Source organism: Pristiophorus japonicus, chromosome 2, assembly GCF_044704955.1.
Source record: "Pristiophorus japonicus isolate sPriJap1 chromosome 2, sPriJap1.hap1, whole genome shotgun sequence".
In the NCBI taxonomy this organism is placed as follows: domain Eukaryota; kingdom Metazoa; phylum Chordata; class Chondrichthyes; family Pristiophoridae; genus Pristiophorus; species Pristiophorus japonicus.
Window position 1 is genome coordinate 360055663 of NC_091978.1, and position 21399 is coordinate 360077061.

At 45.9% G+C, this 21399-nt stretch overlaps 1 protein-coding gene across 4 annotated transcripts in view; it reads right to left on the reverse strand.

Moving 5' to 3' along the window:
• LOC139250167 (probable E3 ubiquitin-protein ligase HERC4) overlaps positions 1-19235 on the reverse strand; it is a 56786-nt gene extending 37551 nt beyond the window's left edge. For all 4 annotated transcript variants that reach the window (XM_070872692.1, XM_070872691.1, XM_070872695.1 and 1 more), the window contains exons 1-10: positions 18927-19235; positions 15089-15242; positions 14410-14486; positions 10981-11202; positions 8879-8970; positions 7441-7574; positions 5770-5924; positions 4163-4239; positions 2183-2289; positions 436-495 (exon numbers count right to left, since the gene is read on the reverse strand). In XM_070872692.1, coding sequence (XP_070728793.1) covers positions 436-495; positions 2183-2289; positions 4163-4239; positions 5770-5924; positions 7441-7574; positions 8879-8970; positions 10981-11202; positions 14410-14486; positions 15089-15242; positions 18927-19086 — 1238 coding nt within the window. In that variant the 5' untranslated portion in view covers positions 19087-19235. The remainder of the gene's footprint in view (positions 1-435; positions 496-2182; positions 2290-4162; positions 4240-5769; positions 5925-7440; positions 7575-8878; positions 8971-10980; positions 11203-14409; positions 14487-15088; positions 15243-18926) is intronic.
• Between the last annotated feature and the right edge of the window lie 2164 nt (positions 19236-21399).

Genomic DNA, 21399 nt, shown 5'->3' on the forward strand with positions numbered 1-21399 from the left:
CCCGTGTGGTGGCTGGTGTGCAACAGCCACCACACGTTAAAAAAATCCACGCACAGACATCTTCCACCCCCTCAATTGGAGTTCAGGACTGGAATATTGGATCCTTCATTGAAACATCTGTGAACTCTTGTGGAAGCAAGTCATCCTCGTTCGAGGAACCGCCTATGATGACGATGAATAAGAGAACCAATCCTGTAAATCTTCAAGGGGCACTTCTGCACAACCCTTTGCCTTCACCCAACCCTCAGCTTGTAGAGCTGTACAAATCTCCTCAAATAAAATAAACCCCAGAAAATAAATAAAAAATATCCTCTTGATCTGAGACAAAAATGATTTGGTTTGGGCCTGGGGAATAAAGCAATAAACTGAAATAGGATCTATACCGAGTCTTATTCGGATATTTCAATGCTAATTGTTAGGCAATAATGCATTTACCTCACATCCAGGAAGCTTGCACCCACAGCTTGAGAAGAGGAAAAGGCCCGAATGATTGTCCTGCAAATGAAATTCATTCAAATTTAATGCTATTTTTATTTAAATGTTAAATATTTCTACTAATTTATAGACAATTCAAATTCTCAGTAACTCTGCAGCTGGATCCGCGGAAGCGAAGTTTCTACATAGCAAAAGTAAATAGAAATAGTGACGCTGATTTCTGTGCTGGGATCAGATTATAGGCATCTTCAATCTGGATTGTATTTAGAAGCTGCAGTAATTGAACAGAAAGAGAAATATTGAAAAATGTAACTACGGTGGAAGTTCCTGATGGATGTTTGGAAATTGGTGGGTAATTGAGTCCTCAAATGTTGTCCAGTACAGCAACGTCTGCGTCATGGCCATCGACAGAAGTTCAATCTAGATTATAAAAGAAACACTGGCCCCCAAAATCCTCCAGTCCACTCCACTGACCAAAGTGTGGCAGAAGAAGTGCTGACCCCACCAGAGTATCCACATCTTCATTGGGTGCCTGCGCCAATATGAGGTCCATCTTAGGCACCCATTTGGTGGCACAGTAAAAAAGACTTGGATTTATATAGAGCCTTTCACGACTACTGGGCGTCTCAAAGCGCTTTACAGCCAATGAAGTACTTTCGAGTGTAGTCACTGTTGTAATGTGGGAAATGTGGCAGCCAATTTGCGCACAGCAAGCTCCCACAAACAGCAATGTGATAATGACCAGATAATCTGTCTTTTTGTGATGTTGATTGAGGGATAAATATTGGCCAGGACACCGGGGAGAACTCCCCTGCTCGTCTTCGAAATAGTGCCACGGGATCTTTTACGTCCACCTGAGAGAGAGAGCAGACAGGGCGTCGGTTTAACGTCTCATCTGAAAGACGGCACCTCCGACAGTGCAGCGCTCCCTCAGCACTGCACTGGATCGTCAGCCTGGATTTTTTTGTGCTCAAGTTTCTGGAGTGGGACGTGAACCACAACCTTCTGACTCAAAGAGGGCAAAGAAAAAGTGGCACTACCGAGCCATCCTGGGAGGGGTGGGGGGGGGGCAGTAGGCCAGTATTTTCAAGGTCCGCCCCAGAACTGAGATGTATCCTGTGGACCAGATTTCTGGATGGAAGGAAAGTGTTGCTGAGGGAAATCCACCATTGGAAATCCCTCCCTCCCCCCAGGCCTACCTCCTACAATGCTTGGGCCAATTTTGGAGCAGTTGAAACTTCCGCCCGCCCGGGGCCTACCGGAAACTGCTAGCAAAGGATCTTCTGGGAGGAGACCTGGCCTTTCCAGGGTCCCACCCAAATTTCTGCCCCTCATCGGGTCTCTAGCGGCTGAGTTATGCCCCCACAATTCCCGCGGCCTGGAGACTTTCTGGCCAATTGAGTTGTTTTATTCACGAAGAAAAGATGACAAGAAAGCACCCAAGGTTCTTCCAGTGCCCATTGGTATCTGTTCATCGCTGCTACACACAGGGGAGTTGAACAGCACTCCATAAGTATTAGTTATGCATGTACCCCAGAGACTGTAAATTAGATTTTATGATTGGTATTTTAACATCAGCGTTGGTCTGTTTGAAATAAATACATTAATGCCAGACTTAACACCAATGGGTAAAATCTAGGCGGGCGTCTTTCCAAGTGTTTGCCCAGAGGAGATTGGTGAAAAGTACTGGAGGAAGTCATATGGAAATTGTGAAAATTAAATTGGACTTTGCAGAAAGACAACTTACTTTATTGCGTTTTTGCACAATTTCTTCTCCAGAAAAATATCCATTCCCACTGTCAGGATTCTCTTCAAAGTAAAGAGTGAAGATTGGTCGTTAGAGGACTCCGAATCCTAAAGAAAAAACCAAGAGCATTAAATGTCCATCTACTCTCTCAGTCAGACATAAAAGATCCCAGAGCACTATTTCGAAACAGGGGTATTATACCCGGTGTCCTGGCAATATTTATCCCTCAATCAACATAACAAGAACAGATTATCTGGGTCATTATCAGATTGCTGTTTACGGGAGCTTGCTGTGTGCAAATTGGCTGCTGCGTTTCCCACATTGCAACAGTGACTACACTCCAAAAGTACTTCATTGGCTGTAAAGCACTTCGAGATATCTGGTGGTCGTGAAAGGCGCTATATAAATGCAAGTCTTTTTAATTCTCTCCAGTAGAGACAATGCACTCTTGATGTTAGCTGGGGTTAGCCATACATCTCGGGGACGGCCAGCCTGGCTCCTGTGACAGCAGCAATGGCATGTGTAAGGTTGCACATATGAGGTTGCTTGGGGACAAGGAAGCAGACGAGGAAGAATTAGAACAAGATGCACATCGAACAGGAAAAAGCAGCTTTGGAGGCTCCAATGTTATTGGGTAAACTCAGGGGCTAGAAATTGTTTCCCATTGGGTGTTTTCCAGGCAGAAAGGATCAATTTGGAGGCGTAATGTCCTGATCTACACCTGTGTTACGGGCACTGCCATATTGATAAAGGCCCCTTTGCAGGCTTTCACCTAAAACGGGCAGTATCCATAAATAGGCAAATAGAGAAATATTTGAAGAAAAAGTTTAAAAAGTATGGGGACAGGGCAGAGAAATGGGACTTAGCAGAAAGCACTTTCGGAGAGCCATCATGGGCCAAATGGCCTCCTTCTGTGCTGTGAACTTCTGTTATTCTACAGTTGATATTTTCAGTAATTAGCCAGGATGGATGCACAGCAAAATAATATAAATGGATGACACATCTTGCAATATTATAATTTATATTTAAATATAATTTTATTCAAAAGCAACTCAGTAGCTGCAATGTATGCATCCTGTGAGCATGCTCACAGGTTTGTAGAGCTGTTGAGTTGTGGGTGGCTTAGCCAGTCATGTGATGTTCACAAGACTCAATAAAACCCCAGCCAGTTGGGTTCAGGGGATCCATGATGAAGCAGGTGGTTGTGAGCCTGGTGGATGAACTGGTAATGTATAGTGTGATTGTTAATAAACCAACTAGTTCTTAATAGCAATGTGTTGCTGTGAATTCTTAAGCAAAGAACCCATGAAGCAAATACATTACAGTAGCCAATTGGTTTGGAACAGCAGTGCACAAATTCACAAACTAGTCCAATTCCTTCAACTCTGCCGGGTTCCTGATTGGGAAGGGTTAAAATTAGAGGGAAGATCCTTCTAATTTTGCCTCAGTGAGCCTCCTATCAGCTGCCAAAGCGATTGCATTGCAGAGGCCAAGGAGAAATCCTGCCTCTTGGTTGCAGCAAGTGCATGGACAAACAAAACCGAGGGAGAACTGAGGGGAAAGAATCACTGTCTGCACTGATACAGGCATAGAATCATCGAATCTTACAGCACAGGAGGCTATTCGGCCCATCGTGCCTGTGCCGGCTCTTTGAAGAGCTATCCAATTAGTCCCACACTTTCCCCATAGCCCTTTAATATTCTCCCCTTCAAGTCTATATCAATTACCGTTTCAAAGTTACAGTTGAATCTACTTCCATCCACCTTTCAGGTCAATTAAGTAATTAGTTAATGAATTATATTATAATTGAAATAAAAATGTTAAAAGTTTAAAAAAAAATGTTAAACGCAGTTATCTGAAAGGTTATTCAGCCCCAATGAACTTCCATTCCCATTGTGTGGCCTTGCACCACCAATATCTCCTCATTGTGCTCTGCAAGAAACACCACCACAAGGTCTTAAAATGTACTTATCATCTTACCACTTCATCATGGCACTCTGCAAAGCTTTGGTTGCCTCCTGCAAAAATCCTTCTGACAGCTAGTTTGGTTGTACGGCCTGTGAAATTACAGGAATATAGATTAACTGGACAAGAATGTCACTTAAAGCTATTTGTTCATCTCTCTGTAATATATTGGCCCTGAAATTCCGGCCTCACCCCCGGGAAGGCATCGGAAAAGCCGGTTTTCGGTGCGCAATGCAATGCGCATGCACTGAAAACCGGCTTTTCCGAGCTGTCAAGTTTCTGGCTTGACAGGTCTCCCGGATCTTGGGAGCGAGGACACTCCCGCGCCAGAGATTGTGCTAATTGCCCATCTCTTGCCCTGCGAATGTCCTTAAAACTCTTGCGCCTAGTAAAAGCAGGCGCATAATCTACTTTTACCAGCATAAGATTTAAAAACATATGAAAAACATATTAAAATAAAATTTTAAAATACATATTTAAGCTAAAAACCCTGCCCACTCAGGTAATTTTATTTTAAACCATAATTAAAACTTTTTTAAAAATCGGCAAATTTTGTTTTCCAAAAAATATTTCTAGCAACTTTAATTTCTATAATGTATTTATGTGAAGTGTTTTTTTAATGATTTATGTAGTGTTTGGGGGTATTTCTCATTCATAGTAATAGGAATTTCAGACTTACAAAACTCCTATTAATATGAATGAGAAAATACTTTACCATGATTGGGTGTCCAGGCCCACGTGATTCCTCCTAACGTGAACGCACAAGAAGAGGAGGCCTCAAGTTCAGGATCTCTGGCAAGCATTCGACCAAAAGGTAAAGGCGCATCTTTTCTCCTATTTTTAGTCGAACACCCGCGGGAAGAAGAAACTGGGATTTCAGGGCCATTAATTTTACATCTGTGTGCATGTAATGTCATATTCTTCTGTTACAAATTCCTATGTCCAAATGTGTAATGGAAAGATCCTATGTAAGCTTGTCATGTTGGAACTACAACTCCCCACCTCCTTTCCCCCCCCCCACCCCTGACTGGATACGTTGCAGCGCCATCACTGGGGGAGGGTGACAAGTGTGACAAGTTTACATAGGATGTTTCCATTATAAATATAGACATCGGAATTTATATGGGAAATATAAATAAAAATAAGGACCGAATGTATGACTTCAAAACAGGGACTGAATTATTTCTAGCACACACCGGTTCAGTTATTCCTAGCCTCGAACTCTGCTTCACCTGAACACTGCGTTTAATTCCCTATGTGTAATGCCATGAGGTTGACTAGTTTTATTTACATTATATGTAACATCAAAAGTCTTGCTGAAATTGCAATATATCTGCTTCTCCACCTCTCTTTCGTCCTTTAAAACACCCCTTAACATTTACCTCTTTGACCAAGCTTTTGGTCATCTTCCGTAATTTCTTCTTATGTGGCTTGGTGTCAAATGTATTTGTTTTGTCTTATAACACTGCTGTGAAGCGCCTTGGGACGTTTTACTACGTTAAAGGTGCTATATAAATACAAGTTGTTGTTGTAATGTCGCATTCACAGATTAAATATCACTCCTATTCCAATTTTTTTCCGTACGATGGGGCTATAAAAGTAAAGAACTCTACACGGCTTACCATTTTCAGGTCCTTTATTGCCAGACGTGTCCATCAGGTTGACAGGGAGAGGCACTAACTGATCACTGGTCTGTCCATTTCCCAGCTGCCCTTTGTCTCCACGACCAAAAGAGTAGATCTTGCCAGATGATGGAACGAAGACTAGTGTGTGATAGCTGTGTAAAATATACATATATATATATGCGCGTAAATTGACATGCCCTTTGCCCAGTTCTATGCTGTTGTTCAGCTGTGTCCCTCTGAACATCTTGGATACTTAACTCTGATTAGTGCCTCGAGATAGAAAGTGGGTGTGGGGGCGGGCGTTAACTCTCCCCGATCGGTGGGAAAGCAATTGTTAACATGCAGCGGCTTAACTTCCCGCCATTTTAACAGAGCTAGTTTTGGTGGCGGATCGCGCTCTCACTGGACTCTGGCGGGAGCCTCAATAATAAATGGAAATCGGGGTTCCATGATGTAAATGGGAACCCCCCCCCACCCCAATGGGATGTTAACCCGCTCTCGAGTGGCGTGCCCGCTGTGAGCTGCCCGCCTGGCAAAACTGTCAGGAAGCCAACAAAACTTTCTGAGGTAAGTTAAGAAAACATTCCTTATTGGGGCCAGGTCAGACAAGGATTGCCCCTCACGAGGAAAGTCCAGGCCTCTGCTCCCCCCTCCCCCCATCATCCCAAGCCACAAAACCCTCGCAACACCACCCAGCCCGCCCCTTCCCTCCCCCCCGCCCCCAACAGTTATCTTGCTGCCAGCAGCCTTATCTTCGTACCAGCCCCAGTGACCTTGTACACGAATCACTGAAAGTTAACATGCAGGTACAGCAAGCAATTGAGAAAGCAAATGGTATGTTGGCCTTTATTACAAGAGGATTTGAGTAAAGATGTCTTCCTGCAATTATATAGGGCCCTGGTGAGACCACACCTGGAGTACTGTGTACAGTTTTGGTCTCCTTACCTAAGGAAGGCTATACTTGCCATAGAGGGAGTGCAACGAAGGTTCACCTATAGTTCTCTATAGTTTAGAAGAATGAGAGGTGATCTCATTACAACTTACAAGATTCTTACAGGGCTTGACAGGGTAGATGCAGGGAAGATGTTTCCTCAGGCTGGGGAGTCTAGAACCAGGGGTCACAGTCTCAGAATAAGGGGTCGGCCATTTAGGACTGAGATGAGGAGTAATTTCTTCACTGAGGGCGGTGAATCTTTGGAATTCTCTGCCCCAGAGGGCTGTAGAGGCTCTGTCTTTCAGTATATTCAAGACAGAGATCGATAGATTTTTGGATATTAAGGGAATCAAGGGATATGGGGACAGTGCAGGAAAGTGGAGTTGAGGTAGAAGATCAGCCATGGTCTTATTTAAAGGCGGAGCAGGCTTGAGGGACCGAATGGCCTACTCCTGCTCCTGATTCTTATGTTCTTATGTCTATTCAAGACTCCTGGTTCTCACGCTCATACCATGCAATGAGCCATTATTTATTTCCAAGTGAAGATTAAGAATCTTTTAGCAGAGATCTCAAGGTCTAAAAATGTCACTGAACTCTATAGATAATACAATAGTTGACCAGACAGATTCACACTGCAAATGGCCATCAATGTTAAGTAGCTAACAAGTATAATTCAAATCTTCTTCTGGTTTAGATGGAGTGAAACCGTGTATGTTCATGTCTTACTACCTCACCTCCCACATGCTATCTGAGAGACTTTGCTTCCAAATAACAGGTCGCTGAGCAGACGAGGTTTGATCTCATCCTTTGTCGAGTTGTGTCCAAGTTGCCCGTAACTCCCAGCTCCGAAGGTGAAAACAAGTCCATCCTAGAGGAGAAGACAATGAATTAAGGGCGTCATCACAAGGCAAGTCTTTGGTACTGAAGTAGCATTGGTCTAGTGCACATTATGACAATTAGTGTAGTATTAGGCGGTCCCTCGGATTGAGGATAACCCGATTCCACCCCAACGGGTGTTTCAATGAGGGACATGACATTCTAGATCCCAAACTACATCCTGAAGGGTGGAAGATGCCTGTGTGTGGATTCTTTTAACGTGTGGTGACCGTTGCACACCAGCCACCACACGGGCTTGACAGAGCTTGGTCTTGGTCCAGTGGCAAGGGTTAACCAGGACAACTGGAGACCAGCTCTGCTGCACGGACCTGGTGCGCTCACATATCACAGTGTGGGCTGGTCCGTGCTGCCCCTGGGCCCTCGCCTCTCCTCCGCCCCGATCTCTCACTGCTCCTCCGCCCCGATCTCTCACCGCTCCTCCGCCCCGATCTCTCACCGCTCCTCCGCCCCGATCAAAATTCACTAAATATATTCAAAAAGGAATTAGATGAAGTCCTTACTACTAGGGGGATCAAGGGGTATGGCGAGAAAGCAGGAATGGGGTACTGAAGTTGCATGTTCAGCCATGAACTCATTGAATGGCGGTGCAGGCTCGAAGGGCCGAATGGCCTACTCCTGCACTTATTTTCTATGTTTCTATGTAAAAATGGAGCAGTCAGTAACAGGACATCAATTAGTCTCCTCTTAGCTTGGAGACATCAAATATCGACACACTGTTATTTGAAATTATTATGACAATTACCAAACACGACGATGACATCTAGTGACGGATAATTGTTACTTCAACGGAATCAATCTTGTATAAGCTGATACTTTCCAAACGCTTAATATGTTCATACTAATCTCTCAGAGAGATTTAGTGTGAGTGCTTTAAATATTCGTACAGGAAACAGTACAGTCGGAAAATATATCCTCAAAAGCCTGTAATCATAACTCAAATATTGCGTATATTTGACCCACGGCAGCAGATTGAAGTTCTATCTTTGTGCGAACCCATGAGTAATAAGTACTGGATAGTCTATCCGTTGTGTTGTGCCCTAGGGCAGACCTCAACTCAAGTCTCAGACATGAGATTCTGGAGCCAGGGAAGAGGAGCTGAGGTGGTTTTCCCATTGCCTTCCTCACGGTTTTTATCATCGGAGCAGCTTCTCCTTGGTGGGCTGTAACCGAGGCTAAAGGGCCCCATCTACCCTTTACAATGGGAGACCCTGCACCCCTCCGCCACCCAATGAGGATCAAATCATGGTTTAAATTTTAAATTCTTTCCGAACAAACCTTTGTCAGAACAGCAGTGTGCTCTTCTCCACAAGAGACATGGATGGTTTTCTTACATTCCAACAGCTTCACGTAGTTGGGCTTGTATCTATCTGCAAGAAGGATTGAAAGAGCAATTAACTCACATTCCTCATCCTCTGATTTCCACAGTAAAAACCCCTTTTAAGGTATTTTGAAGAGAAGGTATGTATGTGACTGGATCAACTGTGAAGGTTCCAAATAAAAACTATGAAATAAGTGAGAATAAAATGATTGCACAAACCCTGAGTGCAATTGCTGTAGACTTTTGGCACGAAGATCTATGAACTGTCATACAGGCCTCCTGAGTTCAGGAATGCTTTTCCAGAAGAAGGTGTAACCACACTCGACCAGCTCCATTGGGCAGGCCACATTGTTCACATGCCTGACACAAGACTCCCAAAGCAAGTGCTCTGCTCGGAACTCCTACACAGCAAGCGAGCCCCAGGTAGGCAGAGGAAACATTTCAAGGACACCCTCAAAGCCTCCTTGATAAAAGGCAACATCCCCACCGACACCTGGGAGTCCCTGGCCAAAGACTGCCCTAAGTGGAGGAAGAGCATCCGGGAGGGCACTGAGCACCTCGAGTCTCGTCGCCGAGAGCATGCAGAAATCAAGCGCAGGCAGCGGAAGGAGCGTGTGGCAAACCAGACTCCCCACCCACCCTTTCCTTCAACCACTGTCTGTCCCACCTGTGACAGAGACTGTAATTCCCGTATTGGACTGTTCAGTCACCTGAGAACTCACTTTTAGAGTGGAAGCAAGTCTTCCTCGATTTCGAGGGACTGCCTATGATGATGATGTTCAGGAATGATGTGGGGAAATCATATTTATTCTATTGTAAAATGCCTGTGTTATGAGTTCCTTCCAGTCAGGAATTTGAAAATAGCATGGTGAGGATAAATGGATGGTTTGCACCTGACTTTAAAACTTAAAGGAAAGCAACGAGATGTGAACGGGCGAGTCGGGGTCAAATGGAGAGACAACTAAGCTCAGATTTGAGGATAAGGTTCAGAGCAGGAGGAGGAGCCCAGCAGGAAGATGGAAGCTTATGTTGGGACTGGGTTGGAGCAGTGCAGAGAGCCTAAAGTGAGCAATCAGAGTGAGAATGGTTGGAGGAATTAAAGTGACAACCCACAGAGAGCTCAGAATCATACTGTGGTTCTCGTATTGGACTGTTCAGCCACCCAACACGTAACCTCGAAGCTCAAGGACACACCGTGTTGGGGAATGAGGATTCAGCACATTGGAGTTCAGAGCAGTCACACGGAGCTGAAGTGTTGACTGTTGCCCGTTGGGAGATTTGAGCCCAATTGCTGAGCCCTACTCCATATGTTAATCCATCCTCTGTTAGGAAGGACTGAAAGATGCCTGAAAGAGGCTGGAGCAGACTCATCGGTTGTGGGCTATGACTCCATAGGACAAAATCTCTTTATCAATGTTTTCAAACCACTGCTTGCAGGGACAAGCCGCCTTGTTCTATTAAGTTGTCCAACCAAAATGGGACGTATAACATTCCACAAAAGTTACAAACTACAGGACCAAAAGAGGACAACTTGCCTTCATGATCCTTCCCATCAACTCAATCTTCACACCCATTTCTTGAAGAATCAAATCATTGCTGTCAGTCCCACCCCAGGGACTTGAGCACAAAAAAATCTAGGCTGCTGCTCCAGTGCAGTGCTGAGGGAGTGCAGTGCTGAGGGAGCACTGCTCTGTCGGAGGTGCTCTCAACCAAATCGTGCTCACCATCAATTTGTCAACATGCTTTGATTTACCACCAACACCCACTTCTATGATTTTAGTCGCCTTAATAACAGAATTAAGAGGTTTCTCATCGTGCTCCCCCATTATGTTCGAAGCCACCTACTCATTTTCTGCTTCAGTCCTGTCGATCGAACTTTAATCGATGACTTAAGGAGATTAAGGGCTTTTCGGTCTCAGTGCCCACTTAACTGGTGACATTGAAAAACATATTGTCAAGCAACGATTCTCTGGTTTTGAACAGGCTACTGAGCTTTGTTTCAGAAATGGAAGCAACAGAAAGCAAAAGGAGGGACAATATTTTTTGTAAATGCTCTTACCCTGTGTGTCCTTGAGCCCCAGCTGTCCGTGATTGTTTCTTCCCCAACCGAACACCGCCCCTGAGAGAGACAGGGCGAAGCTGTGCTCTCCTCCTGCGCTGATCTGAGCCACTGGGATCCCCGGGAGAGATTCCACACACTGAGGCTTGCACGGAGAGGCCTCTTCCGTACCAAGACCCAGCTGTCCATAAGTGTTCTGTCCCCAGGCAAAGAGTCGGCCATCTTGCAACAGAAGTCAAAATAGAAAAAGTATCACCTTTTGGGTTCCAGTGGTGTGCTCCAAGTTTAAAATGATTATTTTTAACAAGAAAGCAGATAGACAGGAACACTGGTTCTTACTTTAGCCCAATTTCTATAAACTGCAGAATATGAATAACGTTCAGGGCATTAAACGTTCGGTTAGCCAACGAACCACTACTCCTGCAGTGATTGGAGTGTGGGCAGGTACAGCAGGAGCGGTGAGGTCGGGGCGAAGGAGCGGCGAGAGATTGTAGAGGGACGTGATCGGGGCTCGGGAGAGGCGTGAGTTCGGGGCCCAGAAGTGGCGAGGGCCCAGGGGCAGTACGGGCCAGCCCACACTGCGATATTTGCGTGGTCCCGGCCTGCAAGACCATCAGCAGGCCGGGGCCATTGGAGGGAGCAACGCACGGCGGTATACCACTGCAGGGAGCAGCGCGTGCTGCTGCAGGAGGGCGACAGCTGGAGAAGCCAGGGTCGCTGATGGCAGTGCGGGCAGGCACAGCAGGAGGGGCGAAGGAGCGGCAAGACTCCGTAGAGGGAAGTGACCGGGGCCCAGGAGAGGCGTGAGTTCGGGGGGCCCAGAAGAGGCGAGGGCCCCGGGGCAGCGCGGGCCGGGCCACACTGCGATATGTGTGCGCGCTCGGTCTGTGCAGCAGAGCAAGTCTCCAGTCGTCTTGGGTAATCCTTGCTACTGGGCCAAGACCTAGCTCCGTCAAGCCCGTGTGGTGGCTGGTGTGCAACGGCCACCACACGTTAAAAAATCCACGCACAGGCATCCTGCACCCTTCAGGGTATAGTTCAGGACCTGGAATATTAGGTCCTTCATTGAAACACCTGTGAACTCATCCCTTTTTGGCGTGGAAGCAAGTCATCCTTGCTTCGAGGGACTGCCTATGATGATGATGACTCCTGCAGTATAAATACCTCAATATACATTGTTCAACTCAAAGGTGTTCGACCCACCTCTGAGTTAGAAGGTGAAGGGTTCGAGCCCCACTCCAGGCAGTCCCGGTAAATGGAGACTAGAATCTGGTCTCTAAATACTGGGTTGACTTCCAGCGGGCTACTCGTGTCCAGATATAGTGATCACTGGCCCAGTGGTGGTATTCTCACCTCTAAGTCAGAAGGGCATGAGTTTGGACCCACTCCAGAGAGCCCTGACAGGCAGAGACGGGAGCATCAGCTCTCATTACTGGGTTGATGTCCAGTGGAGGTACTAGTTTCTGATGGCTGCAGGCGGCTCCCTCCGACAATGAGGGCGTTGCCTTATGAAGGAAGGTTGAGCAGGTTGGGCCTCGGCTCATTGGAGCTTAGAAGAATGAGAGGTGATCTTATTGAAACATATAACATTCTGAGGGGGCTAGACAAGGTAGATGCAGAGAGGATGCTTCCCCTCGTGGCGGGGGGGGGGGGGGGAGGAATCTATAACTCGGGGGCATAGTCTCAGAATAAGGGGCCGCCCATTTAAAACGGAGCTGAGGAGGAATTTCTTCTCTCAGAGGGTCGTGAATCTGTGGAATGTGTGGAATGCCTCAGAGAGCTGTGGAGGCTGGGTCATTGAATATATTTAAGGTGGAGATAAACAGATTTTTGAACGACAAGGGAGTCGAGGGTTATGGGGAACAGGCAGGGAAGTGGAGCTGAGACCAAGATCAGATCAGCCATGATCTTACTGAATGACGGAGCAGGCTCGAGGGGCCGTATGGCTGACTCCTGCTCCTATTTCTTATGTTCTTATGAAGGGTAGAAGAGGCTTTTTGGCCTCGGTTGCAGGACAGCATGGAGAAGGTGCTCCGATAATAAAATCCGTGGGGGAGGCAATGGGAAACCACCTCAGTTACTCTTCCCTAGTAAGCGGCTCTGGGAGACTTGAGTTAGGACCTGCCCTGGGTCGCAACACAACAGACAGACGGACACACACTGTTTCTGACTATCTCCTTTTAAATCATTTTGGTATTAAGAGTAATAGCGGTCCTTTTTCAAACTGCGGCTTCAAATCCCAACATAGCAGTTTGAGAATTTGAATTCAGTTTAAAAACAAATATCTGGAACTGGAAAGTTGTCTGCTAACTGCCCTCTGAAGTGGCCCAGCAAGCCACACAGATGTGTCAAACGACGACATCGGGGCAACTAAGGTTGGGTAATAAATGCCAGACTTGCCAGCAACACATATATCCCGAGAATGGAAAGAAAAGTCGATTGGGCCTTCTCAAATTGAAGGTACAAAAAGCAAAGTGATTGGGTACATGGTTTTGAGTGATCTACTTGATCACGTAAAGGAATTACCTAGTGAAGGGCACTACCAACAAATGGCAAAAGATTCCCGCTGCTTCACAGTCTCTCTCGATAAGGCAAATTAACTTGCTATTAAACTGAATATTTTTATGTCAGACACACGCCTGTCACTTTAATTCCCCGCTCCACTCCCACTCTGACCTCTCTGTCCTCGGCCTCCTACACTGTTCCAATGAAGCTCGAGGAACAGCACCTCATCTTTCGAGTAGGCGCTTTACAGCCTTCCGGGCTCAGCATCGAGTTCAACAATTTCACACCATAACCTCCGCCCCTATTTTTTCAGATGCCAGCTGATGATGATTCTGCCATCCCCATTCGCAGCATTTAACAATTCCCGCCTTGCACCCGATCGCAGACCGTCGCTTGTGTTCTTTTCTCCCCTTCCCCACGTTCCCTGCCTCTGCACCTGGTTAAAATCTGTTGCATCTCTAACTTTTTCCAGTTCTGACAAAGGGTCACAGACCCGAAACGTTAGCTCTGTTTCTCTCTCCACAGATGCTGCCCAACCTGCTGAGTGTTTCCAGCATGACCTGTTTTTATTACATCGATTGGCTTGACTTTTGCTACACCCGGTGTCATTTTGACATTTCACTAAACAGAAACACGGCAATATTAACCATACGGCTAAAGGGATCGGGGGTATGGAGAGAAGGCTGGGGTGGGGTACTGAGGTTGAATGATCAGCCATGATCATATTGAACGGTGGTGCAGGCTCGATGGGCCAAATGGCTGCTCCTGCACCTATTTTCTATGTTTCGATGTTTCTATCAATATGCCAGTAATGTGCCATATGGTTCTAAGCTCAGGCCTGGTTCACAACTGGACTAGGTGGCACAGCTTCTTAATCTTATTCCGCTTCTGGTTAAGTTACAGCAAGTTAGTTTTAGTTTTTACCTTTCGACAGCACCAGTGAGTGATTGTTTCCACAGGCCACTTGAATTACATTTACTTCATTCAAACTCTTAAATGACCTAAACATTAAAAAAACACACAAACATAATGATGCACAATATCCACAATATCTTTCTCAGAAATATATTTGACCTATTTCATTTCATAAGAGACAAGTTTTAATGTTTTTTTTCGATTGAAAGTTATAGAGTGTCAACCCATTTCAAAATGCAACTGCACGCTGGGAGTTTCTATTGACCTTGTGTATCGACACGGGACAGGTGAGCAAACACAAAGGCGACAGCACAACACAGCTTATCAGAGATATATCTCTGGGTAAACAGAGGCCAAATCCACCCAAGTGAGTCAGCGTGGCTCAGTGGATAGCACTTTTGCCTCCTGACTTCGAAGGTTGTAGGTTCAAGCCCCCCTCCAGAGACTAGAGCACATTATCTTGGCTGACACTCCAGTGCAGCACTCAGGGAGTGCTGCCCTGTTGTTTGGATGAGATATTAAAATGTAGACAACTTTTTCCTTGCACCTGTTGGCAGTCTAAGGGCCAAATTCTATCACTACCCTGCCACCTTGTAACATTTGGACAACATAATGGTGCAGAACTAACCAACAGCACCGTTTTTGTTAAAGAAAACTTAACAGCCACCAGGAATAAAATAATTCTTACTCTGGTTTCATTATGGAGAATTCTTTTATTTTTTCTGCCGATTTCTTTGATTTAACTTGACTCTGAAAAACACGTCCTGCTTTAGAAAGGAACAGGATCTGGGATGTTCCACTGTCCGCAAAGTGCATCTTCTGATCCTTGATCTGAAGCAGTGCTACACAGAGAGAATGGAAACAAAATGTTTATATTAAGGGGTATAGTCGTGTAGTGATTCTGTTACTGGACTAACAATCCAGAGAATGTGAGTTCAAATCCCACCATGGCATTTGGAGATTTTGAATTCAGTTTTAAAATATCAGTTACCATGAAGCTGTCGGATTGTCATAAAAACCCAACTGATTCACTTACATCCTTCAGGGAACGATCCCTGCCAATCTGGCCTATTTGTGACTCCAATCCCACACCAATGTGGTTGACTCTTAACTGCCCTCTGAAGTGACCCAGCAAGCCATTCATTGTCATGAAATCACAACAGTAGTTCACTAGTAAGGCCCACCATCAATGTAGTGTCAGCCGTAGCTCAGTCGGTAGCATTTGACTTGCCTCTGAGTCAGAAGGTTGTGGGTTCAAGTCCCGCTCCAGAAACTTGAACACAATAATCTAAGCTGACACTTTAGTTGAGGGAGCGCTGCACTGTCGGAGGTGCTGTCTTTTGGATGAGACGTTAAACCGTCTGCTCTCTCAGGTGGACTCAAAAGATCCCAGGGCACTATTTCGAAGAACAACAGGGGAGTTATCCCCGGTGGCCTGGCCAATATTTATTCCTCGATCAACATAACAAAAAAAACAGTTTATCTGGTCATTATCACATTGCTGTTTGTGGGAGCTTGCTGTACGCATATCTCCCACATTACAACAGTGACTGCACTCCAAAAGTATTTCATTGGCTGTAAAGCGCTTTGGGATGTCTGGTGGACGTGAAGGGCGCTATAGATATGCAAGTCTTTCTTTCAATGAGACCGGCGATGCAGGGAGGCTCTGTGAAAGCAACATTGTAAAGAAGAGACATTTTTTATCAATTAAAAATTACATTAAAAAAATTCAGATGAAATCTAAGGTCAAGCATTAAATTATTCGCTTTTCTGGTTAGCTTGTCCCTCTCCGGCTGCAATAAAATGCTAAACCTGTATCGAACTTTGGTTAGACCACACTGAGAGTACTGCGTACAATTCTGGTCGCCATATTATAAAAAGGATATAGAGGCACTGGAGAAGATGCAGAGAGGATTTACAAGGACGATACCAGAAATGTGAGGGTATACCTATCAGGAAAGGATGAACAGTCTGGGTCTTCTTTCTCTTGAAAAGAGAAGACTGAGGGGTGACCTAATTGAGATCTTTAAAATGATGAAAGGTTTTGATAGAGTGGATACAGAAGCGGGAGAATTTCGGCTGTGCTGCATTTGGAGCGGTAACCAAGGCAGAGCGGTAATTTTACCGGCCAGAAATTCGTCAGGATCGGTCAAAGAGCTGACATGGGCGCTAAATCAGCCATTACACACTTGACCTGAGGAGGGCGCTAACGAAAATGCCGGCGCTAACCGACTCATTGCGCATTCGCCGAGCTCTGAGTCAGATCCCGGGAAAAGCCGAGTCTTAAAGGCGCGGCCTAGTAATGCACCCATTAAAGTTTTCAAAATCACTTGTTTTCAGGCTGTACTGTTATGTCTGTCTGCCGCTGCAAACTGGGAGGCTCACGCACTGAGCTGTGTGTAAACGTTGCCCTGACTGTGACCTCCGAGGGAAGCGCTTCCTCATCCCCTTAACTAGCCACCGGTTAACGACTCTGCAAGCCTGGACCGCCTGTTCTTCCAGATGTTGTTCTTGGTGGGCACGCAATGAGGCGGCCGCACCTAATTTTCCAACCGGGGCACAAGCGTGGGCGTTGCATCAGGAATACGCCATGATCACACTGATCATCAGCAGCCAAGCGCTACTGGTTTGTGCCCCCGGTGAGCCTCTTACGAATTTTCGGTCGGGACGCTAAACGCTGCACGCCCAGTCGGTAATCTCTTATGCTCCCATTAATGACCCCTCTGGCCGCTAACTGAGGCGTTAAGACAGCCAAAAAGCCAGCTGCGGGGAAGAGCAAAACTAGAGGCCATCAATATAAGACAGTCACCAAGAAATCAAATAGGGAATTCAGAAGAAACTTCTTTACCAGAGAATGGTGAGAATGTGGAACTCGCTACCACAGGGAGTGGTTGAAGCGAATAGTACGGATGCATTAAAGAGGAGCTTAGACAAGCTTATGAGGGAGAAGGGAATAGAGGGTGATGCTGATAGATTTAGAAGACGAAAGACGGGAGGAGGCTCGAGTGGAGCATAAACGCCGGCATGGACTGGTTGGACCGAATGGCCTGTTTGTGTGCTGTATATCCGATGTAAACACAAAAGCAAAATACTGTGGATGCTGGAATCTGAAATAAAAACAGAAAATGCTGGAAATCTCAGCGGGTCAGGCAGCATCTGTGGAGAGAGAAACAGAGTTAATGTTTTGGGTCGATGACCCGTTGTCAGAATTGCTACACAATCCCAGATAAATGGCGGCATGGACTGGTTGGGCCGAATTGACTGTTCCTGTGCTGCATAGGGATGGCAGGACTGTTGTATGAGGAGAGATTGGGTCGACCAGGCCTGTATTCACTAGAGTTTAAAAGAATGAGAGGGGATCTCATTGAAACGTATAAAATTCTGACTGGGTTGGATAGCCTGGATGCAGGGAGGATGTTTCCCCCGGGCTGGGAAGTCTAGAACAAAGGGTCACAGTCTCAGGATACGGGGTAGGAAATTCAGGACCGAGATGAGAAGAAATTTCTTCACTCAGAGGGTGGTGAACCTGTGGAACTCTCTACCACAGAAGGCTGCGGAGGCGGAGTCACTGAATATATTTAAAAGGGAGATAGATAGATTTCTAGAAACAAAAGGCATCAAGGGGTATGGGTAAAAAGCGGGAATATGGTGTTGAGATAGAGGTTCAGCCATGATCATATTGAATGGCGGTGCAGACTCGAAGGGCCGAATGGCCTACTACTGCTCCTATTTTCTAGGAGTCTATGTAACCCGATGCAAAAATGGTCGATTTAGTGAATTGGAACTCTGAGCAAAAACCCTGTCGGTGAAGCTCCAACTAGTGGCGTGTTATAAGAATGCTGGGTTAATGGGCTGACGGTCTGTTTGTATTCAGAGCCGGGTTCTTTGTTGCTGTTGCGTCAGTCTGTGAGAGAAACGAAACTGAAAGTGATCCAAAGCAAATTTAAAAAAAAACAGGTTACGTTGGGAAAACAGAGAGTTTAAGGGAAACGAAACCGCACCACCCGGGGTGGGTCTGGTACTTAACACGCAGACAGACATTGTACATCCCCGGCACTGCAAACAATACCCAAATTATAATCAATTCCCAAACTATGAATAATTCCCAAACTATAATCGATTCCCAACCGGTAACCAATACCCAAATTATAATCGATATCCAACCTATAATCGATATCTAAAGGCGATTGCAATGCGATGGGGAGGCGGCACATTAAATTCAACAGTAAATGCAATTCCTGGCGGAATTTTGTTTGAATTAACGTAACACTTTTTTAAAAAGTCTCTCAATTCTCGGCAAGAAGCTTAGATTCATAATTCCAGGATCTCTATCAAGTATGCAGTTTGCTACAATCCCTCAACACTGCAGCATGTCTATATTAATACAATTTTAGTATGTCTATATTAATACATGATTTTTAAAATGATTTCAGTTGCATGCCAATTTTATATTTAGTAAATACATTTTTTTTTTAAAAGGTCTGTTTTCCTATCTCAGACAGAATTTGAATATTGTATTTCCTTACCAAGTTGTGTTTTCTGCCTCCGCAGGGTATAAACTTTGCCGTTTTCAAAGACAAACACGGCGAAACCGTCCCGGCTGCAAAAGTGTTGAACCTTCTCCCCATGGAGAACTTGTCCTGCTTGTGAGCCGGGCTCCAAGCTCAACTCCCCCCAAACCAACATGCTCCCTTCTCTCACACACACTTTGGGCTGGCTCCTTCTCTGTATTATTCCTGCTTCCAGCAATCGGGAACAGAGAGAGAGAGAGCAGAAATGAATTCACTCGAGAGATTGCTAGTGCAGCAACCGTTCAACCCAATTACTTGTGAATATCTCTCACACACACAGGCACACAATATATACATATTTTATGGGGAATTCCCTTTCTCTGGCTCCGCCTCTGAAGCAACATTGCCAGCCAATGGACTGAGCAATAAGAATCGAATTGTTAACCTTCCCATTGTGTTTACCCACTGATTCACGGCCAGTTATTTTATGATTTAAGTTTCATTTCCTTTCATCATCTGTGGTGAGAATATTACTCTATTTCCAACACAGTGTCCCTTCCCCCCTCAAAGAACATCATCATCATCATAGGCCACCCCTGGAATCGAGGATGACTTGCTTCCACGTCAAAAAGTTCACAGGTGTTTCAATGTTGGACCTAAAATTCCAGGTCCGAACCAAATCTTGAAGGGTGGAAGATGCCTGTGCGTGGTTTATTCCCAACGTGTGGTGACCGTTGCACACCAGCCACCACACGGGCTTGACAGAGCTAGGTCTTGGTCCAGTGGCAAGGATTACCCAAGACGACTGGAGACCTGCTCTGCTGCACGGACCTAGTGCGCGCACATATCGCACAGTGTGGGCTGGGCCCGTGCTGCCCCTGGGCCCTCGCCCCTTCTGGGCCCCGAACTCGCGCCTCTCCTGGGCCCCGATCACGTCCCTCAAAGAACAAGGTTCTGGGTGAATGGTATGTCAGCCCACTGAGTAAATTGACTGGATAATGGGCCAGGATTTTGCGGTGGGTAATGATGGCGAATTGTCAGCGTTCGCTGTCATTACCACTCTGAAACCGACTGTAAGCTCAGGATTTAGCGCGAGCGCAGGTAAATACAGAAGTCCTGAGGTTGCAGAAGTCGTTCACTGCTGGCTGTGCTGTGTTCACCCCCCACTCCCCTTGCACCAATCAGAGAAATCAATGGAACTGAGCCTTTCTGCCCTAATATCACTGTTAAACTCCATTAAATGGGGGCAGAAATTCCTCTCCTGGACTTCCTGCGGGCAAAGCACTAAATAATAGACATAAAATGCACACTTACCTGGAGCTGCTGCGCCTGCTCGAAATCCCAGCGCGTGCTCGTAGGGACGTGAACAGGGGTCATGTGCGCCTGGACACCCAATCACAGCTAAGTATTTTCTCATTCATAGTAATAGGAGATTCGTAACATAGAAACATAGAAAATAGGTGCAGGAGTAGGCCATTCGGCCCTTCTAGCCTGCACCGCCATTCAATGAGTTCATGGCTGAACATTCAACTTCAGTACCCCATTCCTGCTTTCTCGCCATACCCCTTGATCCCCCGAGTAGTAAGGACCTCATCTCACTCCTTTTTGAATATATTTAGTGAATTGGCCTCAACAACTTTCTGTGGTAGAGAATTCCACAGGTTCACCACTCTCTGGGTGAAGAAGTTCCTCCGCATCTCGGTCCTAAATGGCTTACCCCTTATCCTTAGACTGTGACCTCTGGTTCTGGACTTCCCCAACATTGGGAACATTCTTCCTGCATCTAACCTGTCTAACCCCGTCAGAATTTTAAATGTTTCTATGAGGTCCCCTCTCATTCTTCTGAACTCCAGTGAATACAAGCCCAGTTGATCCAGTCTTTCTTGATAGGTCAGTCCCGCCACCCCGGGAATCAGTCTGGTGAACCTTCGCTGCACTCCCTCAATAGCAAGAATGTCCTTCCTCAGGTTAGGAGACCAAAACTGTACACAATACTCCAGGTGTGGCCTCACCAATGCCCTGTACAACTGTAGCAACACCTCCCTGCCCCTGTACTCAAATCCCCTTGCTATGAAGGCCAACATGCCATTTGCTTTCTTAACTGCCTGCTGCACCTGCATGCCAACCTTCAATGACTGATGTACCATGACACCCAGGTCTCTTTGCACCTCCCCTTTTCCTAATCTGTCACCATTCAGATAATAGTCTGTCTCTCTGTTTTTACCACCAAAGTGGATAACCTCACATTTATCCACATTATACTTCATCTGCCATGCATTTGGCCACTCACCTAACCTATCCAAGTCGCTCTGCAGCCTCACAGCATCCTCCTCGCAGCTCACACTGCCACCCAACTTAGTGTCATCCGCAAATTTGGAGATACTACATTTAATCCCCTCATCTAAATCATTAATGTACAGTGTAAACAGCTGGGGCCCCAGCACAGAACCTTGCGATACCCCACTAGTCACTGCCTGCCATTCTGAAA